We start from the raw sequence: 20,730 nt of genomic DNA on the forward strand, positions 1-20,730 counted from the left end.
TTCTTTCACCGAGTCTTGTCAATCGTTCCCTAATGCTCTCCCTGAAACTCTCTTCAACCTCTGGTTCTGTCAGTTTATCCAGGTCCCATCTCCTTAAATTCCCACCTTTTTGCAGTTTCATTAGTTTTAATCTATAGTTCATAACCAACAGATTGTCGTCAGAGTCCACATCTGTCCCTGTAAACGTCTTACAATTTAAAATCTGGTTCCTGGATCTCTGTCTTACCATTATACACTACTGGCCATTAAAATTGCTACACCACGAAGATGACGTGCTACAGACGCGAAATTTAACCGATAGGAAGAAGATGCTGTGATATGCAAATGATTAGCTTTTCAGAGCATTCACACAAGGTTGGCGCCGGTGGCGACACCTCCAACGTGCTGACACGTGGAAAGTTTCCAACCGATTTCTCATACACAAACAGCAGTTGACCGTCGTGGCCAGGTGAAACGTTGTTGTGATGCCTCGTGTACGGAGGAGAAATGCGTACCATCACGTTTCCGACTTTGATGAAGGCCTGATTGTAGCCTATCGCGATTGCGGTATATCGTATCGCGACATTGCTGCTCGCGTTGGTCGAGATCCAATGACTTATCAGAATATGGAATCGGTGGGTTCAGGGGGGTAATACGGAACGTCGTGCTGGATCCCAACGGCCTCGTATCACTAGCAGTTGAGATGACAGGCATCTTATCCGCATAGCTGTAACGGACCGTGCAGCCACGTCTCGATCCCTGAGTCAACAGATGGGAACGTTTGCAAGACAACAACCATCTGCACGAACAGTTCGACGACGTTTGAAGCAGCATGGACTATCAGCTCGGAGACCATGGCTGCGGTTACCCTTGACGCTGCATCACAGACAGGAGCGCCTGCGATGGTGTACTCAACGACGAACGTGGGTGCACGAATGGCAAAACGTCATTTTTTCGGATGAATCCAGGTTCTGTTTACAGCATCATGATGGTCGCATCCGTGTTTGGCGACATCGCGGTGAACGCATATTGGAAGCGTGTATCCGTCATCGCCATACTGGCCTATCACCCGGCGTGATGGTATGGGGTGCCATTGGTTACACGTCTCGGTCACCTCTTGTTCGCATTGACGGCCCTTTGAACAGTGGACGTTACGTTTGAGATGTGTTACGACCCGTGGCTCTACCCTTCATTCGATCCCTGCGAAACCCTACATTTCAGCAGGATAATGCACGACCGCATTTTGCAGGTCCTGTAAGGGCCTTTCTGGATACAGAAAATGTTCGGCTGTTGCCCTGGCAAGCACAATCTCCAGATCTCTCACCAACTGAAAACGTCTGCTCAATGGTGGCCGAGGAACTGGCTCGACACAATACGCCAGTCAATACTCTCGATGAACTGTGGTATCGTGTTGAAGCTGCATGGGCAGCTGTACTTGTACACGCCATGCAAGCTCTGTCTGACTCAATGCCCAGGCGTATCAAGGCCGTTATTACGACCAGAGGTGGTTGTTCTGGGTACTGATTTCTCAGAATCTATGCACCTAAATTGCGTGAAAATGTAATCACATGTCAGTTGTAGTATAATATATTTTTCCAATGAATACCAGTTTATCATCTGCGTGTCTTCTTGGTGTAGTAATTTTAGTGGCCAGTAGTCTATAATCTGTCAGAAACCTGTCAGTATCTCCAGGCTTCTTCCATGTATACAACCTTCTTTTATGATTCTTGAACTAAGTGTTAGCTATGATTAAGTTATTCTTTGTGCAAAATTCTACCAGGTGGCTTCCTCTTTCATTCATCACCCCCATTCCATATTCACCTACTACGTTTCCTTCTCTTCCTTTTCCTACTATCGAATTCCAGTCACCCATGACTATTAAATTATCGTCTGCCTTCACTATGTGAATAATTTCTTTTATCTCATCATACATTTCATCAATCTCTTCATCATCTGCGTAGCTAGTCGGCATATAAACTTGTACTACTGTGGTAGGCGTGGGTTTCGTATCTGTCTTGGCCACAATAATGCGTTCACTATGCTGTTTGTAGTAGCTTACCCGCATACCTATTTTTTATTGATTATTAAACCTACTCCTGCACTACCCCTATTTGAATTTGTATTTATAAACTTGTATTCACCTGACCAGAAGTCTTGTTCCTCCTGCCACCGAACTTTACTAATTCCTACTATATCTATCTTTAACCTATCCATTTCCCTTTTTAAATTTTCTAACCTACCTGTCCGATTAAGGGATCTGACATTTCACGCTCCGATCCGTAGAACGCCAGTTTTTTTTCTGCTGATAACGACGTCCTCCTGAGTAGTCAGCGCCCAGAGATCGGCATGGGAGACTATATTACCTCCGGAATATTTTACCCAAGAGGACGCCATCATCATTTAACCATACAGTAAAGCTGCATGCCCTCGGGAAAAAGTACGGCTGTAGTTTCCTCTTGCTTTCAGCTGTTCACAGTACCAGCACAGCAAGGGCGTCTTGGTTAGTGTTACAAGGCCAGGTCAGTCAATCATCCAGACTGTTACCCCTGCAACTACTGAAAAGGCTGCTGCTCCGCTTCAGGAACCACACGTTTGTCTGGCCTCTCAACAGATACCCCTCCGTTGCGGTTGCACCTAATGGTACGGCTACCTGTATCGCTGAGGCACGCAAGTCTCCCCACGAACGGCAAGGTCAATGGTTCGGGGGGGGGGGGGTTGACAAGTAATATGCGATCGTTTGGCTGATCATGTCCATCCCATGATGGTACAATGTTTGTTCCCTAATGATGATGCCGTATTCCAAGACTACAGAGCCCCCGTTCACACAGCTTGAACGTCCCAGTAGTGGTTTTGTGAGCACGAGGACGGATTTTCAGATCTCCCTCGGCCACGACAGTCACCATATATCAATTTTATTGAGCCTTTGTGGTCTCCTTTTGAGGAAAGTAGTTGTAACCGCTATCTACTTCTGACATCGTTACCTGAACTTAGCATTATTTTGTAGGGTAAATGACATAATATTCCCTTGGAAACCATACAGGACCTGTATTTATCCATTCAGAGTGTACTGGAGGCTGTTGTAAACGCCAACGCCAACGCCAACGGTTTTCTTATTCCGTAATATGTTGGTTGGTTGATTTTGGGGAGGAGACCAAACAGCGAGGTCATCGTCCCATCGGATTAGGGAAGGATGGGGATAAAAGTCAGCCGTGCCCTTTCAAAGGAACTCTCCCGGGATTTGCCTGAAGCGATTTAGGGATGGCAGGACGCGGGCTTGAACCGTCGTCCTCCCGAATCCGTGTCCACTGTGATAACCACTGCGCCATCTCGCTCGGTGCCGTATTAGGCATGCTAATGTGGTGTGTTTTGCGTGGATCCACATTTCTGGCCACGCCCTGTATTTCTAACTCTAACTCTCTACATTAGCAACCAAGGCACATTAACACTAGTGATATAAAACAGCAGTTCCATTGTGTTTTGAACTGAAGCAGCGGTTTCCGTAAATTATGTGTAGTTACTGAATTGTGCGATAAATAAAATAAACAAAAAAATCCAGCACCATTATTACAGAGGTTTCATAAATCAGAGACGAATGAAGTTCCGCATGTGACTGCATAATATTGTCAGCATTTTGAATATAAATTGACTTTAAGCCATATTTCTGACGCTGTTCCTCATTAGAAGGAGACGGTAAAGGCGAAAGAGAAAGTTTTTATTATTTTACTTCTTTTCGTTCAACATCAGTCGCGCCATGTCAGTGTTCGAAGCTTTATTGGTTTCTGATGTCATTCCAGAATAGTTAGGTAAATGCTTCTCTCGCACATCATCGCTTTGTCTGAGAAAATGGCTGCTTCCAAAGGGCGTGTTTGAGAGTATGAACGGGCAGGAATTTCTCGGCAGCCCAATTATGGAGTGACGAAGCAGGGAGCAGAACTGCCGGAAGCAACAAAGTTCTCAGTATGAATCATTCCGCCTCGCTACACCGGCCCTGCCACACAGCTGCCTAGAAGCTTAGCTGTGAATCATCGAAGCTGTAGAAACCCTGATGTCGCTGTACGTGAAATTCCGACGAAATCCTCGAGTACGGTACCCGTCGTTCTCTAGACCTGCGCGTAAATGACGCGAGAAGTCGGGAGCTACGATCCTAACCACGCTTGTCAGTTGACGAGTCTGTTGTTGCTGTCACGCCTCACGCACGGCATCTTTGATAAAATTTTGTGACTTATTTTATCAATAAGCAGTACTATGGATTAAATAAAATTCTATCGCCAAGCAAAATAATGTTATTATAAAAGGACTGAAACTCATGTTAGCCCTACTTCATTGCGTTGGAACTCAGTGTCGGTGGGAAATGTTCATGGAATATGTCAGTTTGTATCGAGAACTTAAAAAAAGAAAAATATAAGAATAATAACTTTTTATTACTTAATGCCAAATGATAAAAACCATGTGGATAAATTAACAATCATATTCAGTGAGTACCTTAAGATATGTTTCACTTTCCAACGCTTAGCAATGACCAAGGTAGGGCGAATGTATCGATCGCGGTCTATCAGTAGCAGCTATGCTCTTATTTTGCTGGAGTAATCTGTGAGAATCTTCCTACACGTCGGTCAGGCTCATACTATCCTTTATCTTCCCCTGCTTAAAGGCTATATGAAATATAGAGGGGCATGAAGATGACGTAATATATCGTCGTAACTCGAAGCCAACTAAAATAACAATATGGAAATTTAAACGGTTGAAAGGTGTTTGATTTGACGTTCTAATCACTGAAAAGGCCTAACTTTCCCTCCACTGAGAGCGCTGACGTCGAGCCCGATGTCTCCCACCAACAATTTAGAAACCTGAAAGCCAATCAGGAACGTTCCAGAAGGGAGTAACTGCTGCAGATACAGCTCTCCTAAAAGAGGGGTTATCTTTGTAAATATTAGGGCCAATACAGTTCAGTAATAATTCGGTCTGTATGTTTCATTCGAAAAAAAAAAATTGTGAAATAGCCCATATTCCAATTCAGCTTTAAGGCAAACAGTAATTTTGTCCCACCGCCCCACCCCTTACTTTTTGACAGAGAGGTTGTCCACCAGTACCGTTTCTTCTTCTTTTTCTGATGATCAGCTTCTTGCAGTAAAATAAATGTTGCACATGCAACGACTGCTAAATCCTCTTCTTCCCTCTCAATATCGGTCGGTGAAATTGTAAATAAAACGCTACCTTTATGTTGTTGTTGTTGTGGGCTTCAGTCCTGAGACTGGTTTCATGCAGCTCTCCATGCTATTCTATCCTGTGCAAGCTTCTTCATCTCCCAATACCTACTGCAACCTACATCCTTCTGAATCTGTTTAGGGTATTCATCTCTTGGTCTCCCTCTATGATTTTTACCCTCTGCGCTGCCCTCCAATACTAAATTGATGATCCCTTGATGCCGCAGAACATGTCCTACCAACCGATCCCTTCTTCTAAACAAGTTATGCCATAAACTGCTCTTCTCCCCAATTCTACTCAATACCTCCTCATTAGTTATGTGATCTACCCATCTAATCTTCGGCATTCTTCTGTAGCACCACATTTAGAAAACTTCTATTCTCTTCTTGTCTAAACTATTTATCGTCCATGTTTCACTTCCATACATGGCTACACACCATACCAATACTTTCAGAAACGACTTCCTGACACTTAAATCTATACTCGATGTTAACAAATTTCTCTTCTTCAGAAATGCTTTCCTTCCCATTGCCAGTCTACATTTTATATCCTCTCTACTTCGACCATCATCAGTTATTTTGCTCCCCAAATAGCAAAACTCCTTTACTACTTTAAGTGTCTCATTTCCTAATCTAATTCCCTCAGCATCACCCGACCTAATTCCATTATCCTAGTTTTGCTTTTAAACGGGAGCAACGTCGGCATGTTATCAAAGCCAAATGTGACTCCACATGGTCCAATCCCTTTGGCCCCAAGTCCTTCGTTTGGTGTGGATGAGAAATCGAAAGCCATTGCATTGGCGACGAACTTTCTGCCGAATCCAGTCTCTGTAATTCGTTGGCCTTCGTTAGCCTAGTCTGTATGCATTTTAACAGCTGCCATCTGCAACCCATGGCCCAAAAATCAGTTCTCTTCTCACATCTAGCTTACAGTATCTTTGTTACATTCTCATTACACACAGCTATATTACACGGAGAAATGCTTCTATCGCACGTCACCACTTTGTATGAGAAAGTAGCTGCTTCCGAAGGTCAGTGAGGGTGATAATGCAAAGATGGCAGGAAGTCTTACGGCTGCCAAATGACGGAGTGACAAAGCAGAGAACGGAACAGAGAAAGCCACGTAATTCACAGTATGAAGTCATTCTTCCGTATCAGCACAGACTGTTACGGCCCAAATACGCAGCAACCCAACAGCTCTTACTGGTCCGCCGCTCGTGGTCTCGCGGTAGCGTTCTCGCTTCCCGAGCACGGGGTCCTGGGTTCGATTCCCGGCGGGGTCAGGGATTTTCCCCTGCCTCAAGATGACTGGGTGTTTGTGTTGTCCTCATCATTTCATCATCATCCAGGAAAGTGGCGAAATTGGACTGAGCAAAGATTGGGTAATTGTACGGGCGCTGATAACCACGCAGTTGAGCGCCCCACAAACCAAACATCATCATCAACCCAACAGCTCAGCTGTGATTCATCGAATTTGTGGTAACCCTGCTGTTACAGCACTCGGCGTTCCAATGTGTCATGTGCCTGTCGTTCTCCACAAACACTAGTAAATGACGCAGGAGTTGGGGAGCTACGATCCAATGCCACGCAAGTCAGCTAACGAGTTCGTTATTGTGCTCAGTGTTAACTGCCCTTCTGACCTGCGGTGTGTGGGAGTCATTTCGTAGATCATTTTCTGACTTAAGCCAACGAATAAGTTGTATCCTTGATTCAATAAAAACGCAGAAAATCTTAAATGGATAGTGAATTCGACTCTTACTTTATTGCCGAGATAAATGACGCAGTTATAAAATAATTGAAGCGGGTGTTATTTATTTTACTCCATCGCAGCTCATTGGCAGTACTGGTCATAGAATACTTGAGTAATGATTACAAAACCAGCGGCTTTATTTGAATCTACCTCCGTTTATTCTTTTTAATACGTTATATTTTCTTCGAGCCCCGAACGTAACCTGCCATCCACAACTGTTTTTATGTGCTGGCGGCCAGCACACAATCCAGTCACAACATTTTTTCATGGTTGTGCAACATACTAGAAATTATTACCGGTGGGGCCTGAGTAGAGAGTGACAGTTGCAGCTCGGTTTTGTACGTTTTTCTTGAATAACTCGCAAGCTGTGGTCTCTAGCGAAAACGTATCCCAGTACAAACTTTAACAACGTTAAATTTGGTACAAAAAAGATACCGTTCTTTTTCCTGTAGGACTAATAGCTTGCGGGTAGCGAGCGAGAGAAAATGAAAATCTCGCGCCTGGTTTTTGAAGGCCAGGCATAACATTACGGGCTGCATAAAACTGTATCGCTAGGGTGGCTGAATTACTCTGCAAGTCAGTGACTTTCCAGACAGTATTAGACATTGGGAAAGCAAACAAACAGAATGCACTTCAGCTTAAAGAGGGAACAAACCTCCGTTACACTGAGTATAAATGGTAAATTTATAAATTGTGCAACAAACACAAAGTTTTTAGCGATGAATATTAATTGTCAACTGGCATGAAATGAACACACAAAGAGGCTGGCAAAATGAATGTCATTAGTATGTTTTGCTCTTATGTTTCTCTCATCAGTTTGTAACAGTCTTTGCCTTATATTTACGTGTTATTCCTATGTACACTCAGTCCTTAGCTATTGGATTCTTTTCTGGGGATCGAAGGCACAAAACCCGGATATAGTTTTAAACTGGCGACAAGGGCCGTAAGAATAGTAACTTAGAGTTGGGCTCATTGTAAAAATTATATCTTTATTGCAGCAAGTGAGTACATCTTCCAATCTGATCTGCATATTAGGGAAAACAATACTATGTACTTCACTAACAGTTATACACATAATCATTAATGAAGAGCCAGTTTGGACATTTTACCAAGGAAAAATAAACGAAAAGTACCAAACAGCAAACAATGAAATTGTATAATAAATTTCAAGAAGAGATTATAACGACTACTAAAATACATCTGTTTAAAAAGGCAGCTGAAACGTTCTTCATATGTAATGCATACCGCTCGTACACAATCAGACATTACTTAGAGGGTTCAGAGTCGTTGTTACTAATGACAGCTACAACACCTTGCTATATTACCATATAATAACGCTTTTGCAAGAAAATCATTTGCCATAGCTACAGTGCATGACAGTAACGTCTCGCCATTCTGTTGAGTTCAACATGCCACTCTTCACACGGGAAGCTGACTCATTTTTCAGGTGGACTGACGGGAGAACATGAAACAAGCTTGTGGAATAATGGCATATTTACAGGCATAATGGACTGGATTTAAATGGTTCAAATGGCTCTGAGCACTATGCGACTTAACTTCTGAGGTCATCAGTCGCCTAGAACTTAGAAATAATTAAACCTAACTAACCTAAGGACATCACACACACCCATGCCCGAGGCAGGATTCGAACCTGCGACCGTAGCGGTCGCTCGGTTCCAGACTGCAGCGCCTAGAACCGCACGGCCACTCCGGACGGCGGACTGGATTTAGTGTAAGGAACATAGCAGCAAGTTCATGATTCCGGAGTCACCAGTGGATGTCCTTGATGTGAGAGAAAAACAGTACCAACCGAATGAGACGATGCAACTGTTAAGACACTGAGCTAATATTCGGAAGGACTGAGCTTGATTTCTCTGGCCATCGTAATTTAGGTTCTCCGAGGATTTCCTAGATGATTTCAGGCAAATGCTGGGATATTTCGTTCATTAGGGCTCGATTGACTACCTGTCCTCTCTTCCACTTTCGTATTAATATTATTGTAAGATAATTCCTAGATGAATAAACAAATAAATGAAATAATTAAAATATCAGCTTGGCATGATTTACGATTCCTAAGAAATTTTTTGCTCCTTGATTGGAAATTGTTTCTCATGAACTGCCGTTGCAAAATGATGCAGAGCAATTGGTGTTTGTATATGAGGACCTTTTGCGTAACTCATTTGAAATGAAATCTCAGTAATAACATGCGGCAGTTTTAGGTACGTACAAAAAAAAAAAAAAAAGAAAAATTTGAATCACTTTAGCACTAATTCTTCTGGCGATTAAAAGACGTATTTTCAAAATAATTGCACTCTTTTAATTTAAGGACTCCGCTACGCTCGATAGAGGATTACCAATTTTTTACCTGAGCACATTGATGTTGCTGCAGCACTAAAACCCCCAAACTGCAGCAAAATTCAAGTGTTGTTTTGAATATTGACACCAAATGTTGCTTCGAAGTTGTGTTTCTCAGATAAATACAAGCATACTTGAAAAACTATCAGGCAACAACAAAGAGTGACGCGTTTGCTACTGAAGATTATATGGGGTCACATTTCACACAGGTACCCAACCGGGTACAGTTTCTTTTAGAGGGACCGTGGACTTGCAACCATCCGTGGCCACCGAATAGGCGCACAGCTACTGTTGTGTATTGGAGTTCTGGGTCGCGTAAAATGCCTTTCCGTTACACAGGAACAGCTATTAAACTCATTTTTTCAGTAAGTTCACTACTGCACTGCATAAGGTAGGTTAGTCAACGTGCGCCATCACCCAGTGTATAGAGAGTTCAGATCGGACTTCGAAGTGTCGTTGGATGCATGAGGACACTGATTGATATGGATGTAACTGCTTCACTGTGTGCCATTATTAACGCAGTGAGAGAAAACACTATTGCCATGCATTTGCCAAAATATACTCTAGCATTCCAGAATCAATTATGTATCTTTCTACGGATATCCGCCCGCGATAACCTCCATCGGTGGCAATGAGAGTGTACATGCTCGGAAGCGTTATTCTGTGACACACTGTCGCCAGTACCAGTGCTGTATTGCAGGTGAATAAATACGTGTACGAGCTGCCAAGTGGTACGGTAACTTTTGAAGTGACCTAGGTGCCGGACGGTTGTGTTACAAAAAAAATCTCACGGCATCTATACCATTTACGACGCCGATAAGCTCCCAAAATTGCGTGGTTCCCCCAAAGTAAATAGATGCTCTGAAATGAAAAGATGTTAACAGATTGGTGAAAATGAACCTAAGAAAACGTACGGACGATTTTTAGTTTAATTCTACATTGTCAGTCCATGATAAATTAGAATCAAATGCAGTAGAATTTGACACAGTATAGTTTAAGGAATGAAATCAAAACAAAGACATTGTCCTCAATCTGAGATGGTCTGTATGTTTTCAGGCGTCCGGCAGTGATTGTCCCGCATCCACACGTGTATGTGTGTGTGGGGGGGAGGGGGGGGGGAGCAAGGGGGGGGCAGTACAGGACACATGCCCTATACTGAAATACGACGGGTATAGACTTTTTCATTCATTACAAATTCCTCACACCGGTTCCCGTGAGATCACCGAAGTTAAGCGCTGTCGGGCGTGGTCGGCACTTGGATGGGTGACCATCCAGGCCGCCATGCGCTGTTGCCATTTGTCGGCGTGGACTCAGCCTCGTGATCCCGATTGAGAAGCTACTCGACCGAATAATAGCGGCTTCGGTCAAGAATACCATCATAACGACCGGGAGAGCTGTGTGCTGATCCCACGCTCCTCCTATCCTATCTGAGGATGACACGGCGGCCCGATGGTCCCGATAGGCCACTTGTGGCCTGAAGACGGAGTGGAGTACAAATTACTCACACATTTCCAGCAGTGAGTTTCTGCGGTTCTACTAAACCGCACATTTAGCATTGTCCACCGAAGTAGGAAATGCTGTGACTTTAGAAACCTCTGTATCGTTGTGAGCGGCGTTACCTCCAGGTGCTGCTATAAGGTTAACGTTGAAACTTGAGACAGATAAGTATGATATGGTAGCGGAGCTTGTAATGGGCTCGGTTCTTAAGGGAACTGTTGGAGATAGGAAATCCCAAGTGACCAACGCTTGCAGATGTTGCGGCTTCTGTCGGTTCTCTTTTAGAAGAACGAACGTAGCGGTAGAGGCGGTAGATACTGAATTGGCTGAACGAATTCTGATTCTCAATCAACAGATATTAGGTTACTGCATAATTGCACAGCATTTTGTTTTGCATATTGGTATTCCGGTTGCTATCGTTTATTTATCGCAAAAATGGCTGAAATGGCTCTGAGCACTATGGGACTTAACATCTCAGGTCATCAGTCCCCTAGAACTTAGAACTACTTAAACCTAACTAACCTAAGGACATCACACACATCCATGCCCGAGGCAGGTTTCGAATCTGCGACCGTAGCGGTCGCGCGGTTCCAGACTGAAGCGCCTAGAACCGCTCTGCCATACTGGCCGGCTATTTATTGCATTTCATGTTTTTATTTGTAGTTCACTGTTATGTTGTCCTCCCCCAGTAGCGCCGGCGCGGTAGCTCAGCGTGTTCGGTCAGAGAGCTGGATGGACTCTGTAATAAAAAAAACTGAGAGGAAGGATCAGCAAACGAATTTCAACGGATGTCATGTGACGTCCGCAACGAGCAAACTCAACGATCAACAACGAAAAGCCGGCCATTGTGGCCGACCGGTTCTAGGCGCTTCAGTCTGGAACCGCGCGACCGCTACGGTCGCAGGTTCGAGTCCTGCCTCGGGCATGGATGTGTGTGATGTCCTTAGGTTAGTTAGGTTTAAGTAGTTTTAAGTTCTAGGGGACCGATGACCTCAGATTTTAAGTCCCATAGTGCTCAGAGCCATTTGAACCAACAACGAACAAAATGAAAAACAAAAAATGGTAGCAGAATGGTCAGCGTGACGGATAGTCAATCTTCTAGACCCGGGTTCGATTCCCGGCTAGGTCGGGGAATTTTTTCTTCCTAGGGACTGGGTGTTGTGCTGTCATCATCATCCTTTCATCCTCATTGACTGCATGTCGCCGAAGTGGCGTCAGATTGAAAGACCGGCACCCGGCGAACGGCCTGCCCGATGGGGGCCCTACCCATACGATTAAATCAATAAACTGTTTTGTTGATGGATGAGTTTACATATTGTCGTTTCCCCATTCGGAGATAGTGAGAGGAGCTGTCGACTCTAGAAAATGGAGTGCCAAGTGGAGAAGTCGAAATATTTCCGACATATTCTTCTATTTGAGTTCAATCGAGGGGTGATAGCAGCGCAGGCAATCATAGGCATTTACACAGTGTATGGGGATTATGCTATTGAACACAGCGCGGCAACAAAATGGTTTTCTCGTTTTAAGGTTGGTTGGTTGGTTTTGGCGAAGGAGACCAGACAGCGTGGTCATCGGTCTCATCGGATTAGGGAAGGATGGGGAAGGAAGTCGGCCGTGCCCTTTCAGAGGAACCATCCCGACCCCAGCATTTGCCTGGAGTGATTTAGGGAAATCACGGAAAACCTAAATCAGGATGGCCGGACGCGGGATTGAACCGTCCTCCTCCCGAATGCGAGTCCAGTGTCTAACCACTGCGCCACCTCGCTCGGTCTCGTTATAAGGAGGATCGTTTTGACATTAGTGACTCTCCATATTCAGGAAGACATTCGGGGTTTGATGAAGATCGTTTAAATGTATTAACCCACAATGATCCATGTTAGTGTACTCTACAAATGACAAATGTGATCAACTGTGATCATACCACCACCGTGCGATAGTTCCATCCTATGGAGAATGTTCAAAAATCGGGTGTATGGGTACCAAATGCTCTAAGCCGAAATCACAAATGTCAGCTGGTGGTCATATATGCATCTCTGCTTGCTCGTCAACAGTTGGCTCGTGAACAACACTAATTGTTTCTATCTTGTATCGTTATTAGTGATGATAATGGTCTCTTTATGCTAACATAAGGAAAATAAAGGAGTAAATGAGCCCAAACAAAGCAGCAACTCCTCGTCCAGAGACCTGCACGCATCCACAAAAGATAATCTTATACCGATTGTGGAAAGCGACAGTGTGGTATACGACCAACTGCTTCCCCGAGGTCGAACTATCACTGCTGAATGTTATTGTAAACAACTGAGACGTCTTACAGACGCAATCCAAGAACAACGCCCAGGAAGACTGCGTGAAGTAATGCTACTCCACAATAATGCCCGCTCTTATTCTGCCAGACAGACACAAAATCTATGCAGGAGCTGGGTTGGGAAGTCATTCCTCACCCACCTTATTCACTTGATATTGCGCTCTCGGATTTTCACATTTTCCACTCTCTATCGAACAACCTTTTTGGATGAAAATGCGCCGGCCTGTTCTAGGCGCTACAGTCTGGAACCGCGCGACCGCTACGGTCGCAGGTTCGAGTCCTGCCTCGGGCATGGATGTGTGTGATGTCCTTAGGTTAGTTAGGTTTAAGTAGTTCTAAGTTCTAGGGGACTGATGACCTCAGCAGTTAAGTCCCATAGTACTCAGAGCCATTTGAACCATTTTGATGAAAATGCGCTCCGAACTTGGCTCGATGAGTTCTTCGGCTCAAAACCAAGTGATTTCTACAGTCGCAGAATCGAAAGGTTACCTCAGCGTTGACAGACTATTGAAGATGGTGAAGCAGAATATATTATTGACGACTAAAGTCTCTGCTATATGTATCTGTTGTGGTTTTTTTTTTTTTTTTTTTTTTTTTTTTTTTTTTTTTTTTTTTTTTTTTTTTACGCTGTGAACTTATGCTCCAACCCAGCACGTTTAACCTTACCTGCTAGTCTTCCGCTTTCTTGGCCGTGGCCAGCTTCAGATATCACCTCTTCTAGCAGGGTTTCTGATTATTGATTAAAGGGTTGTAGGAGGCAAAATGGGACTTCTGCAGACCAGAAGTTGGACAGATCTGGTAAAGTCTTGCATATATTTCCATAAACACACACATGGAAATGCGAGGTAGCCTACTATAATTAAACTTGCTGCAGGAGAAGACAAATGGAACAACTGTGTGATATAAACAAGGGTTCTGTTAGCTCGTCCAACCCTTGATCAGAAAGGAAAGAGAGCAATGACGAACAAATTGTAATGATTATTATCCACTAGATGTCCGCCTGCTTAGCTGGGTGGTAACGTGCTTGCCTCCCATGCAAGCTGGCACGGGTTCGATTCCCGGCCGGTTTGGAGATTTTCTCCGCCCAGGGATTGGGTGTTGTGTTGCCCTCATCATCATTTCATCCTCATCACTGGCGCGCAAGTCGCCCAATGTGGCGTCGACTGAAATAAGACTTGCACTTGGTGGCCGAACTTCCCCGGTTGGAGCCTCCCGGCCAACGATGCCATACGCCCATTTCATTTCATCCACTAGAAAGGTTAAACTGAAGCACAGGCAGGGGCAATACAAAGCAAGATCGCACAGGTTTGTAGCGCGTCCCCGATGTTATTCTATCCTCACAATGAGCAAGCAGTAAAGGAAACCAAAGAAACATTTGAAGTAGCAATTAAAGTGCAGGGAGAAGAGCTGAGAAACGATGAGGTTTGTCTATGGTACTGGAATTATTTTAGAAACAGCAAAGGACTTGGAAGAGTAGTTGAAAGGGATGGGCTGTGTTTCGAAAGGAGAAAATAAGATGAACATCAACAAAAGCAAAAAAAGGATAATGGAATGTAGTCGAGTTAAATCAGAAGTTGCTGAGGGAATGAGATCAGGAAACGACACACTAATAATAGTAGATTAGTTTTGCTATTTCGGCAGCAAAACAACTGATTCTGGACGAATTATAGAGGACATAAAATGTAGGCTGGCAATTGTTAGAAAAGCGTTTACTAAGAAGAGAAATTTGTTAACATCGAATATAGACTTAAATGTTAGGAAGTCTTTTCTGCAGCTATTTGTGTGGAGTGTAGCCTTATACGGAAGCAAAACGTGGATGATAAACAGTTTGGACGAGAAGAGAATGTAAGTTTTGAAATGTGGTGTTACAGAGTAATCCTGATGATTAGACAGGCTGATCGAGTAACTAATGAGGAGGTACCAATTGGAATTGGGGAGACAAGAAATTTGTGCTACATCTTAACTAAAAGTAGGGATATGTTGATAGGACACATTCTGAGACACCAAGGGATCACCAGTTTAGTATTTGAGGGAAGTGTGGGGGCTAAAAATCGTAGAGGGAGACCGAGAGATGAATGTAGTAAGCAGATTCAGAAGGATGTAGGTTGCAGCAGTTATTCGGAGATGAAGAGGCTTGCACAGGATAGAGTAGCACGGAAAGCTGCATCAAACAAGTCTTCGGACTGAAGACTATAACAGCACCAACTGTCAATGGTTACCGCATGCTCGTCTGAAAATCCAGACTGATTTCAAGAAATGAATAGCATATTAAAGTGGCCATCAATTCGCTTTTACAGGGAGACGTTATTAAAGAAACTATAGCAGCTATCACTTGAAACGATTTCGAGGTCAAAACAGCAACTGTTTCAGAAGAGTTGATTCAATATTTGTTTATAGCATTAACAGACTAATTTTTCCACTTATTCCACTGAGCCAATTATAGCCATTGCATATAACTAGACACGTTCGTGTCACAGTTATTTATGCACCATGAAGAGACTATTCCAGCGTCTTATTTGATAGTGCACTGTGTTCTTTAGAATATCAGTATTATGTGACTGTCCTTTGTTTTACTCCTGGTGGGAAATCCACTAATTACTCCAACAAAAAAGTAAAATAATCACCACGAATTAAAAGTATGTATTTTTCCTAAGACGTTATTTTGTCAAGGATAAATAACTGCTAATTTGCTTTTGTGAATTTTTGGTTTCTATTTGCTTTTAGTCTCATCATATAAAAAGAAAAAGAAAATGATACAGTTGTATTTTTGTGTATTTCAGTTTGTTTATAGTGGCACGGTATATTGTAGATACGTTTCATTTATCGTAGAAAATTACCTTACTTTCTGTGTTGCACAAAATTTCACAGAAAGCCGGTCCAATTCCGTAATGGAAACAACCCTGTTTTCATATGTTTATATACGAGTACATACAGATACGTGCGCACTTGCTGCAATGTTATTTCTTTGTAATATAGACAGCTTAAAAATAATCCAAGGTAAGATAATAATCCAGCTGTACGTGTAATGGATTCCTAAAACGAACAGAAGAGTCTAATTAAATATATTCAGTCTTTTTACGCCCAATAAATTGTTTCGGTTTGCAATTTGATCAATAAATTTCACTTTTTTTTACTATCGACCACTGCCAATTAAGCTGACCGACAACTTGACTGATTTTTACAGTCAAGATTATTATGGGATTGGATATGGACACTACAAAGCATGTGTTGGCGTTGTTCTGGGGGCCCTGCCTGAGCTTGCCCCACCCTGTAGCTTCCCCCACCATGTAGCTTCTCCCACCACGACTTCTCCCACTACTGCCCATGAGCCCCCACTATACGACTCCTTCTACAGTACGAAGAACGCAGTTGACATTCAGTTTCAGTGAGACCTCGGTGAATAGTGCGACTAGTCTTAGCTATTCGAAGGGCGTCTTAGTGCTTTGCTCGAGTTCCAGTCGGTTTCATAGTGTCAGTTGGATCACTCTACAGGGCATTATGTCGTCTGAGCCTGGCAATGAATTAGGATCGAACGCAGTTATGTGCTACTTTCCTTGGCTTCCATACTACCTCAGATATCAGATTGGGTTTGATATACTTGTTAACCCTCCTGATGCACAAACGGATCCATCTGTGGCCGGTCAACCTCCGCGTTTGATCCATGTTGAACTTTACTTCCCAGATGGTATTATCTGCAATCCTGCAAACTTCGATGAAATGCCAAATCCTTTTTCATTCGGAGGTGGTGTGCCACATTTCTACCCTCCACTCCCTGATGTCCATCCACCAATGCACCCAGATAATCCACATCCAACCCAGTCGTTTTATCGTCATCTACTCCAGCAAGCTATGATGTTGCAAGAACAACTTTATACACGTGTGCTTGTAGATATCATAAATGGCCAGCCTGGGGAATTCATGGTAATTGATGACACACTATACGATGTCATTCCTCAGTATAGAGAGTACAATGAGTTTCACATAGAGCCAGAACTTGTTCACATGGAACGACCCCGAGGTGTTCCAAAACGCAAGCGCTCAAAGCAGTCGCACAAACAGTCAGGGCGTTCACATCAGCGTCCATCAAAGTCCAGATCCACAGGTGAGCAGGACACATCACATGCAGCACCACACACAGCCGGTGAAAGTGTCACCACAGGCCCCAGTGAGTATAATATAATGCTTTTGAAAATTATCAGATAACAATTTAAGCATATTACGCTACATATTATCTGTGGATGTCTTTGTAACGCTTCCCGAAATTGTATTATTATATTCATGACTTGCACTAGAGATCTGCCAGACTAGTAAATTTCGATGCTACTACCTGGAGACAACTAGTGAATACATTGTCGCCAACAAGATTTGAAGTAGTTGTGTTATGTGATCGCTGAAAACCTTCCTTAATCACTAAAGAAATTTGTATTTTTGAGAGAATGTGGTATGATTTCTAAGTCTGCTTTATGATTTTGGATTCGCAAGATGTACTAATCGCTTTCGAGTGTGATTCAGACTGAAGAAATGCACACTTACGATTTCAAAATACTAAAGCAAACTAAGAATCGTAAAGTATATATTTCTTATATTTGTAGTGTGTTATTCTGAAAGAACTGCATCATAACCCAGAAACTGATATTTCCTGCGCATTCCAGTTTGTCTCTCTCTTTCAAAATTGAGTATACTATTTCCTATATTTTACACTCATTCACCTCTAGTTTTCACCTCTGTGACGAAATTACAATGATATGAAGTTATGTTCATATTTAGTGAAAAACCACCATGTTACTTATTTATGATATTCGTTTGCTTTTCTGCAACGTGTAACAACAATACTTTATCTAACATTTACAGAGATAAGTTCTGTTAGAGACAATATGAAAACATATAACAAAATACCTGCCATCACACAGTAAGTGGTATCTAATTTTAAACTGCACTACTAGTTGTGGACTTGTACTTATTAAAATACCGTGCTACCTATTACCATTCAGTAAGTGGTACCTAATTTGAAATTGCACTAATAGTTCCAGCTACATACCGTACATGAATTGCTAATTCAAGTTAATGAAAATATCTGAATTTCCAGTTAGGAAACCTTAATGAAACTGTGAAAAGTCATAATTGTCAAGCCTCTATGTTAAGCTTTATTTTGGGAACTCAAAATCCCTCAGTGATTAACAAATAATTCGCACAAAATATGAATTTTCACATATGAATGTTACTAGTTCATGAGTCACAGAGGCACATCAACATACTTCATTTAATTCTTTGCTACAGCCCAGAAAGAATATAAAAGGAAAATACAATAATTTAACAGCATTGCAGAGCATAGAGAATCTGAGAAATATTTATTTGCTTGTAATTTTATTTTTTTATTCTATGCTTAAACTTTTTCATTCTATGCAGTCTTACTAGGTGTGATGTACTAAACTAGTTATCAGTGAGTTACCTGTAGTAAAGGATTTGTTAGAGGTCTGTGTTTGATAAGCAACTCATACAGAAAGTAATGGAGTTGCTCACAAGAATGATAATAGCTGCCAGTCCTCACTTGTTTATCAGTCTTGAACGGACCTTATAATGTGTCATTATGGGAAAATAAGCACAGTACGTCATAGGCGGCTTTACAAACTGTGTCTTTGAAGTGTCTTGCAGTTAGTATATTTTTGCTATATTTGCCCATAGATTTTATATGCCATTTATTGCAATAACTGTGACATAAGTTAGTCCTGTGCGTTTCTTTTTTTTTCAGAAAAACATCTGCAAAAGCGCAAAAAGCGTACATTGACTCAACAGTTGCCAGAGGAACATGAGTTACATGAAATAGCGACTGGAATGCAAAACGAAAATGTTTCCACCCAGGCTGCTGTTGCAACCATCGAAAAGGCAATGGAACGTTTGAATATACAAGGTAAGAATAATGAGGGCAATGTAGTTCAGGACAATGAAAAGCTTTATGCAGATGCAAATGTTGATAACGACAACTAGATTAATGCAAATTTAGCAACATGGCGAGTCTTGTCACGCATCCTGCACTCAACGTCATGAGGAATTTTATTTGTATTTTATGTTGCCCGTCAAGTCAATTGTGTTGTGAAACCAGAACTGACATTTTGTCTGCGCATTTCGGTGTTAAGTATTTCCCTTTCAGCATTGTGTATTTAACACTATTTCCTATGTTTTATACACATTCAGCTCGATTTTTCTGTTCTGTGATGCAATTACAATGATGTGAAGTAATGTCCATAGTTAGTGAAAAACAACCAAATTTCTTTGTTTGCTTTTCTGCAATATACAATAGCAAATACTTTATACAACATTTAAACAGATGAATTATATTAAAAGCAGTATGAAATATCTGCTGTCACTCAGTAAGTGGTGTTGTCCCTATTTGAAATGGTACTGCTAGCTACTGACTTGCACTCATTAGTTGCAGCCACGTGCATAAATTTCTAATTCAGGTTAATGAAAATATCTAAATTTCCAGTAAGTAAATGTTAATGAAACTGGGCACAGTCATAATTGTCAAGCTTCTATGTTCATCTGTATTTTGGAAACTCAGAATCCCTCAGTGAATCAGAAATAATCTGCACAAAATATAAATTTCCATACATGAATGATATTAATTCATGAATCACAGATCCACATCAACATACTTTATTTATATTTTTGCTGCAGTTCACGATACAACATAAACGGAAATTTCAACAATTTACAGCATTATGGACCATACAGCACCTGAGAAATATTTGTTTACTTGCAATTCATTTTTTTTTCTACTAAGCTTAACTTTTTTCATTGTATGTAACCTTACTAGCTGTGCTATAGTAAACCAGTTGTCAGTGAGTTACGTGTGGCAAATGATTTGTTGAAAGTCCATAAAATCTTCTATGTTTGACTTGTGACTCAGAGAGAACAAAATTGAGTTTCTCACAAGAATGATAATAACTGGCGGGCGTCACTTGTTTTTCAGTCTTGAAAGAACCTTATAATGTGTAATTATGAGAAAATAAGTGCAGTATGCTATAGGCAGCTTTACACAGTGTATTCCTAAAGTGTCTTACAGTTAATATATTTTTTGTATATTTACCCACAGATTCGACACGCCATTTATTACAATAACTGTGATGTTTTTCAGAAAACAATCTGCAAAAGCAAGAAAAGCCTACATTGACTCAACAGTTGCCAGAGGAAGATGGGTTACATGAAATAGCAACAGGGATACAAGACAAAAATGTTTCCACTGAGGCTGCTGCTGCCACCATAAAAGATGAAATGGATCGTTCGAATTTGCATGAAGAGAATGATGATGGAAATGTCGCTCAGGACAACGAAAATCTCGGTGAAGATGCAAATGTCGATAACGACAAATAGATGGATGCAAATTTAGCAACATGATGACTCTTTTTACTCATCCTGTTCTCAACATCATGGGAAATTTTATTTGTATTTTAGACATTTTGGCAAATTACGGCCTCTAAAATAATGTACGTAACTTTATTTACCAGACAGGAGGCGGTTCAGAGATTTATGTAAGCATGCATGTGGTGTCTGGCTCAGGTTTCCAACAGAGATAGTCATAGCATTTTTATGCGTTATTTTTTTAAATTTAAACATGAAAAATTCATTTTTACACTGTGAGT

General features: G+C 41.9%; 1 protein-coding gene across 1 annotated transcript; it reads left to right on the forward strand.

Moving 5' to 3' along the window:
- The first annotated feature begins 16,500 nt into the window (after nucleotides 1-16,500).
- Nucleotides 16,501-20,515, forward strand: LOC126183583 (uncharacterized). Its single transcript, XM_049925680.1, has 3 exons — nucleotides 16,501-17,255; nucleotides 18,840-18,998; nucleotides 20,226-20,515. Exons 1-3 carry the CDS (start codon nucleotides 16,589-16,591, stop codon nucleotides 20,459-20,461), a joined length of 1,062 nt encoding a protein of 353 aa, XP_049781637.1. The 5' UTR covers nucleotides 16,501-16,588; the 3' UTR covers nucleotides 20,462-20,515.
- Nucleotides 20,516-20,730: the final 215 nt, after the last annotated feature.

Source organism: Schistocerca cancellata, chromosome 4 (genome assembly GCF_023864275.1).
Source record: "Schistocerca cancellata isolate TAMUIC-IGC-003103 chromosome 4, iqSchCanc2.1, whole genome shotgun sequence".
In the NCBI taxonomy this organism is placed as follows: Eukaryota; Metazoa; Arthropoda; class Insecta; order Orthoptera; family Acrididae; genus Schistocerca; species Schistocerca cancellata.